Here is an 8,454-nt window from a genome sequence, read left to right on the forward strand (position 1 = left end):
GCGTCTCAAGAGGATGATGCGCCTAGCGGCCGAGCTGCTGCTGCTCCTGGGATTGCTGCTGCTCACGCTGCACATCACTGTGCTGCGCGGCTCCGGGGCTGCCGACCCGCGCGACGCAGCCGCGGGCAACGCTAGCCGAGCCCCGCTGCAGGTGAGTGCTCCGCCGGCGGAGGGCGTGGGCAGGTGCGGAGACGGGAGCAGGGGGTGCGAAGCCGGAGCCGAGCCGCCACGAAGAGGCGGGCCCCCAGCTCTTGGAAAGGCAACCGGTCTGGCAGCGCGTTTTGCCCCACGGGGGCCGAGGCAGAGCCGAGGGCATGTGCGTGAAGGCTCTGGGGCTAAGATTCTGATGGATGTACCCCCTCTGTCCGGTCAGGTCGCTGGGAAAGCGGGACTTGGGATGAGTGGAGGAGGTGGGGACCCTCGGAGGTACCTGGAGGAGTCCTGGTGGTTAAGGTCTGGGGCTGCAAGGTCCCCATATCCAAGCCCCAGCCGCTCAGCTGGAGAAGGACGGGGCTTTCAACGCCTGTAAAGAGTTGTGGTCTCACAAGGACCTTGTCCTACATCGATTCTGCAGTAAGTGCATTTAAACTTCCAGAAAAGATTTCTTCCCAGTGTCTGCCCCTTTTAAGGTAGCTTTAGGAATAGAGAATTCTTTGGACCTATTTCCAGTTTTGAAACTGGAGAGGAGGCTCAAATGGAGAGGGAAAGGTGGGTGGCCTCGTGTGCGATCTGAGTCTTGGTTTCCCAATCAAGAATGGCCCAAGTTGGGTTGTCTTTGGGCCTCGTGAGACTTAACAAATTGGAGCATAGGTAGAAGTGAGCACGGATGGTCCCAGAAAGAAGCATGCATTCTCTTACTCACAGAGCTTCCTCCTTAAATCAGCCCCTCTAAAGCGAAAACTCCGCCTTAATGTAGAAATAAACAGCACTCACTGCTTTCAGAAGCTTCACAATCATCGTCTGTCACTTTAAAACCTGACAATTCAGGCAAACAATTCTATAGTATTTACTGGAGCCCTGGTGGTTTAGTGGGCTACTCACAGTGGCTGACCACAAGGTCATTTGTTCTAACACAGTGGTTCTTAGCCTTCCTAGTGCCGTGACCCTTTAATACAGTTCCTCATGTTGTGGTGACCCCCAACCATAACATTATTTTCATTGCTACTCCATAACTGTAATTTTGCTACTGTTATGAATCTGGTGACCCTTGTGAAAAGGTTGTTCACCCCCCCAAGTGGGTCGCGACCCACAGGTTGAGAACGAAGGCATCACTCTGCCAGAGAAAGATGAGGCTGTCTACTGGAGAAAGATTTAAAACCTATGAGTCTGAATTGGCTGATGACAATAGTTTTGTTTGGCTATGTGCTACTTTACAGATTGTAACTCATTTGATTTAACCATAATTCTATGAAATATGTAAGCATTAATATCCTTGCTTCACAGGTGTGACTCTGAGGTACAGAAAAGGTTAATTAACTTACCCACCGAGTTCACACATTCTAGACTCAATTGTTTACGTTAAAATTTTATTCTCCCGCAGTGTAATTGGATAAAGGAAGGTGACCTTACAGAAGGCCAGAAAGCCTAAAGTTCTTTTGAGTTTGAGATACTTCTGGTAATGTCCTAACTTTGTTGGACTCCCTCTTGTTCTCCGGTGGGCCGGCAAGTACAGGGGCAGCCTAGTGGAGTTCCACTGGGGAAATTGAAGGTGCCTCCAACATAAAGACTGTGGTGCACCCACGAGGCTAACATTGTCGAACTCAGTCTTAATATCTTTAAGCTTTCTGGAAGTCATATTTTATGCATGATGATTTCTTTCTTCACAGACTCATAAAAATGATGTCGTGTGGAAAAGTAAATTTGGCAGCTTTCTTTATGGGCTGTTTGCTATCATTAGAACAACCTGGGATTGGCCTTTTTCTGCTTGAACAGCAAGGTAATGAGAGAAACAGCTGTTGGTAGTAGCAACCATAAAGGGGAAGTGGATTGAATTCTCTAAGGAAGTTTTGGTTGAAAGATTACCCCAAGGGATCAGAAGAGATCGGGAAATTTGAAAGAGTGGTCCTCATTAGAATATCTTGATTTCCCCATGTAACTGCTAGTGCATTAGCTTCTGCTTATCGGGTAATAGTGTTCAGTTTTACTGTCCACTAAACACATAGACTTACCCAAGCAGAATGATGAGTTTAACAGTTCATAATTTTACTCTCTTCTGTAATTTGTTATTATAAAAGTTTTATATTCTTCCTGACTGAAGTTATTTCCTTGGCCTTCTCTCTCTCCAAAGACATTCCAATTCAAATGGTGAAAATATGTCCTGCCAAGTTGGAGGCCTGGGAAAGGCATTTAGTATCCAGTCATTTGTAGTCCCAGACAGTGAATTCTCTAAAAGAACAGGTGTATTTGAAGACAAGACTGTGGATACTGTACCCTTTCCATTTACTGGGTATTTTTAACTCAAGTCTTAAACTTCACTTAAATGTGTTGGCCCTGTGAGTCATCACATATCCTAAATTGCTAACATCCTTTTTAACATCCAGAAAAGTTAATCAAGTCATATATATATTCATTAAAATATTCTAAAGTATGAGATCAAATTTGTCAGAAGTATGCAATGGTTGGTCTATTTACCCAAATTATAATATATTAAATTATATTTCAAGAGACACATTTTATTTATGATTTAGTAGTTTGGACAGATCAGAGACACCCAATAAAATAGTAGATATAATAACAATTGTAATAGCTAAGATTTGTCAAATGCCTTTTATGTATCAGGCACTGTTACTAGCAGTTTATAAAGACTAACTTTCTTAATTTTTGCAAAAGCCCAAACAATTAAGCACTGCCATTGTCCATGTTTCAAATGAGGAAACTGATGTTAGATAACTTGCCTAAGGTTGCACACTCTGAAAACAAACACAAAAACAGAACAGAACAAAATAAACACAACTCACTGCCGTTGCGGCAATGCTGACTCATAGGAACCCCACAGGACAAAGTAGTGCTACTCATGTGGGTCTTGGAGACTGTAATTCTTTACAGGAGTAGAACGTACCATCTTTCTCCTACAGAGAGGCTAGTGGTTTTCGAACTGCTGACCTTGTAGGCAGCAGCCCAACTGGTAACCACTGCTTACCAGGCCTCCTAAGCACACTAGAAGCTGCATATTTCGCTGCTGTTATTTTATAGTGTAAGAATCCTTAAAGCACCAAGTCCTTGGTGATGCCATAGGAGAAAGTATCATGATTACCTCATTGTGTCAAATATGAGCAAATGTATAAAGACACACGTATGCCTAGATACATTATATATGTGTGTATATTCTTCGTGTGACACGGCACTTATGGGTAGTTTCAGTATATTAGGGGCTATATTATAGACTCTGTAAATGACTGGCCTTGTACTATAGATATGCTATTCTGAAGTGGCAGTAATATGATTTAAACATGTTGTCTTTACTGGTTATTTGGCCCATGAAACAAATAATAGTAGTCATTGTATAAGTTTTAGTGTTTTAAATAAGAGATTTTACAGATGTCTACAAAGAGCTGCAAAAATGCTCTGAAACATCAACTTTCTTCATTTTTTCAATGAAATTTTATTACTTCATTGAAATGTTTGTCTCATGCTGATGAACCTCAATTCATTCTTTCCAATACTTAACAACTCACTACAATAGAGTCAATTAAATATTTACAGTAGAGACAGCCTCATAGTTTTCCTACCAGGCAGCCAATGTGTTCAAACTGCTGACTTTGTAGTTAGTTGTTCAATGTATAGCCCACTACACCACAGGGCATGCAATAAGAGTGAGAAAACAATTATATACAATAAAAGTAGCCTGGAAGACAAACCATCCCAATATACAGCTAATAAGAAGTCAAAATGGAAATGTAGTATTTATTAGCAAGGTTGTGGTTGCTGGGTGCTGTCTCATAGCAACCCTATATATAACTGAAAGAAACACTGCCCAATCCCAGCCATCCTCACAATCATGTTTGAGCAGCCACTTATTAAGGCAGTAGGATTTCAACATGTATTTTTAAATAGCAATTTGAATACAATAACATTTAAAAGGAACTGCAGTTTAAAGCATAATTGTCTCTCCTCTGCCATTGGTATAAGCATTTCCCTCTTTTAACCCTCTGTCAGCCTTGAAAACAACAGTGTAGCTTCTAGTACTTATTGCTCAGCATTCAAGGTTTCATTATAGCAGTAGTAGCCAAAGCAGGATTTGTTTGTACTTGATACAAGTAAGATTCTTTACAATGACCCTCTGAGATAAATACCGTATATACTTGAGTATAAGTCAACCTGAATATCAGCCAAGACACCTAATTTTACCACAAAACCGCATAAAAAATGTGCTGAAAAACTCAGCTTATCCGAGTATATATGGTAATATCTACACACCCATAATCAGAGATGAGGAAGCTGAGAGACTAATTTGCCCTAAGTTACACAGCTATGCCAGGTTTACGCTGGGATGAAAGTTATTTTTTTCAGTCCATCAGTAGCAACTCCTCCAGCTTTAACTCAAGTCCATAGCCCTTTGTGGCCTTTCTTGCCTCGTGATGCGCTTGCTCAGGTTTTGAGCACTTCTACCCGTCCATCCTCTAGGTCACTAAGGAGTCAGAATCCACTTGTTGGGAGTGAGCTTTTTAAAAAATTTGTTCTCATCACTGGAACTCTGTTTAAATTACAGGTAACTGTCCCAGTTTGCTCTCACCGCATAACAAACTACCCTAAAATTTCCAGGCTTAAAAAATTAACCATTTCAGTTACTCAGCACTTTGCTCCAGGTTCTTCTGTTAATCAAGCTCAAGATCATGAGCTAGATGGACCGAGATGACCTCACTCGTGTGTGATGGTTGATGTTGGCAAAGCCCCTCGCTTTACACAGTCCATCATTTCAAGAAGCCTAACCTGAGCTCTTTACGTGGTGGTCTCAATGCCTCAAAAAGTAACTGCAGCATTCAAAAGCTTTCTTGAGGATTTTGAACAATGTCACATCAACTACTTTTTTTTTGCTAAGTCATACATGGTCACCTTAAATTCTAAGGGGACATGAAATCAGTTCTTTTTCTTGCTGGAAATACCAGCAAAGTCACCATGCAAAGGAAAATGTGTACAAGGAGGGAGGAATTGTTTTTGGCCATCTCGCAAAATATTTACAATATTGACCTTTTCTCATATATTTGTAAATGTCTTAGCCAATCCAATGAGTTATAAGATTATCATTATTAACTATATCATCCTATAACTATATATATCCTATATATCATGATTTCTTTATTAATACAAGCAGTTAAGTGCTTGACTACTAGTTGAAAGGTTGGCAGTTTAAACCCACACAGAAAGTCTCAGGAAGATAAGTCCTGGCAAACTCCTTCCAAAGCCCACAGCCTTCAGAAGCGGTCGCACCGTTCTTCTCTGCACACAGGGGACCGCCATGAGTTGGAATTGACTTGATGACAACCAGGAACAACTTATGTGCTGACTCTTAAAAGCAATGAATTAATGTTCATACACTACTACGAATCTGTTTTTCTCCCTGTTATTCCATTGATTGTGATTTATATGTTTATAATACTTGATATTAGTACATAGAATGCATCTCACGGTGGTTGTAATTGATGGCAATAGATTTGCTCTTTTTGGCTTGGTGTTGTTATTAAAGAGGACTTTCAGATTTATCACGTTTATTTTCTTCCATGGTGAATTTGTTTGTTTAATGTTACAGTTACCACTCCTGCTTTCTTTTTTTGTGTGTTTATTTGTTATCCTAGTGGCATTTGCCTGTGTCTTTATTCTGCCTGTGTTTTCAAACTTTGTCTTTTCTTGATTTAAACATCTTTTGTAATAACCTCTAGCTACATTTCTTTTTAATGAAATACATCAGAATTTAAACGATATGTGTTTATTATGATTACTAATTGACCTGAATACATTCCTTGCATTTAATTTGAGGTCTTGGATTTTTTGCCTTTTTAAATTTTGTTCATCAGTGAGACATTTGATGAAATCTACTTATCAATATCTGTATCTAAATGTACTTATATTGAAAACAAATATGTAATAAATATTTCCTAGTATAGTTGCAAAGATGAAAAAGAATGAGTTTATGTTACGTATGCAGGCTTATTCTGTAATGGAAGTCCCTGTTTCAGGCTGTCAATAGGACTCCTCTAGCCTAAACACAAGTCAACCACCATTGATGTTCCTTATGTCATTCCTTGCCTGTGCATGCTCCAGCCATCCTGTTTGCTCAGTGGAATGAATTCTTTATTCAATATAGGTAACTGCTTAGGTCATAGCTGGTATATAAAGATTTATTGAGTGTTTAAATATTACTATGTTAATTTTCCATAAAATTTTGCATGTGTTCGTGTTATGATACTCTTACCATTTTAATGAACACATTTGAACTTACATTTTCTACAAATTATGAGGCTGGATCCCTATCTGTAGCCTGAAATTTCCAAACAAGATTCTAACATACGCTTTCTTCATTTGTGCTCTAAAATATAGCCTATTGTGAATATTTTTCTATGTGCATTGAAGAAAAATATTTATTTTGCCTCTTCAGGGTGGTGTGTGCTATGAGGTCTGTGAGGGCCAGTTAATCAAAGAGGTGACTTAGATCATGTGCATCTTTATTGGTTTTCTTTCTAGAAGTTTTGCCCCTCATAAAAAGTATTGTGTAAAAAACCAAAACCCACGGCTATTGTAGATCTGTCTTTCTCTTCAATTCTGTTACAGTTGGGTTTGTAAATCTTGCAGCTCTGGCATTTGAGGGAAGGTGGTGCGTGGTTAAATGCTTAGCAGCTAACAAAATGATCAGTGGTTCTAATCTGCCAGTTGCCCCGTGAGAGAAAGAGGTGGTAGAGGGCTTTTGTAAAGATTTACAGCCTAGAAGCCCCTGTGGGGACTGTGCTACTATTGTGTCCTATCAGGTCTATGTGAGTAGGATTCAATTTAACTGCAGGATCTTTTTCCTTAGCGCTAGGTGCACAAATACTGGTCATTCTTTTGTCTCTCAGTGAAGCAATTCTTCCATCATTATATAATGCTCTTCTATGCTTTTATAAAGACACCGTGGTGGCACTGTTGGGTAAGTTTTGTTCTGCAGACCTGCAGATTATAGTTCAAACCCGCCAGCCACTCCCCGGGAGAAAGATGAGGTTGTCTGAGCCCGCAAAGATTTTTCAAAGCTCGAAAACCCTATAAAGGGTCGCTATGACTTAGCATTGATTCAGTGGTTTGTGAGTTTGGTTTTTTGGTTTTGGTCTTATAATGGATTTTGACTTGAAATTTTTATTTGATTTTTGTGCAATGAAGAAACATTCCAATTTTTATTCATAAACTTAATCGAAATGCCAATGGCAGAGTTAGAGAGCCACGCATCAACCACCGAGAGGGAAATGAAATGTTCCAGACGCCTCTTGGGAAAAGTTCCCAAGAAACAGGCACCAGGCTAGTCATCTATCGCACCAATGTGGTTCCACAGCAGGCGGTGCGCCTTCCTTGATTTTCTCCATACGTTCTTCCTTGTATTTCCTTTCCCCTTTCCAACCTGCTGAGATCTGGCATTGCATTCAAGAATATTTTTCTGATCTTTGTCCAGCTCCAGCCTGGGGACGACCACTTTGCTTGGGTGAATATCCACATGGACAGCTGGGCTACTGACTTTCTCCGCTGTACCCGCTCGCTGTAGATAATGTATGTCTTTCTGTACATCTGGACTACCTTGCTGATTGACTGGCCTTTCTTTGGCCTTCATGGCCCTTGCATATGGACATGGAGCAGACGTGACACTTCTGCTGCAACTCCTTGGAGAGTGGGGCTGATCCTATTTTTCTGCGCATGTACGAGGGAGCATTGAAGTGGTCTTTGCGCTTCTTGCTGCAGTCTGAGGTCACAGAGGGGTTGAACTTCATGTGCCAGGTGGATTCAGACACTCTATGGGCAGGCCCCTAAAGTTTTATTTTGTGAGATATCAGTATTGCTCTTCTTGCCTTGTTTTGGTTACTGAGATATATATATGTATATATCCTTTGAATTTTAACCTTTTGTGTCTAAGGTGTGTCTCTTGTAGACAATCAATTGATGGGGTTATGTTTTTAAATCCATTTTGTTACTCTCTGTCTCTTAGCTGATATATTTAACCCCTTTATAGTCAATGTGATTTTTGAAAAGTAGGAATGTACTGCTGCAATCTTTGTGGTATATTTTTTTGTACATGTGGTGTACATAACTTCTTTATTGTTCTTTATTTTCCATGTGAAGTTCTTTTTCTAAATAGATTTATTTTACTTTATTATTATTATTTTCAGTTTACCGAGTCTTTTTTCTCTCTTTTTTCTTTTAATCGTTTTATTAGGGGCTCATACAACTCTTATCACAATCCATACATACATCAATTGTGTAAAGCACATTTGTACATTCATT

General features: G+C 40.0%; 1 protein-coding gene across 1 annotated transcript in view; it reads left to right on the forward strand.

Annotated features, from left to right (window-relative positions):
• The first annotated feature begins 16 nt into the window (after positions 1 to 16).
• ISM1 (isthmin 1) overlaps positions 17 to 8,454 on the forward strand; it is a 113,474-nt gene continuing 105,036 nt past the window's right edge. Inside the window, exon 1 of the mRNA XM_045295170.1 lies at positions 17 to 151. Within this exon, the coding sequence (XP_045151105.1) occupies positions 17 to 151 (135 nt within the window). The remainder of the gene's footprint in view (positions 152 to 8,454) is intronic.

This window comes from Echinops telfairi, unplaced genomic scaffold, assembly GCF_000313985.2.
Source record: "Echinops telfairi isolate 266 unplaced genomic scaffold, ASM31398v2 ScPeMD7_5592;HRSCAF=6446, whole genome shotgun sequence".
NCBI lineage: Eukaryota > Metazoa > Chordata > Mammalia > Afrosoricida > Tenrecidae > Echinops > Echinops telfairi.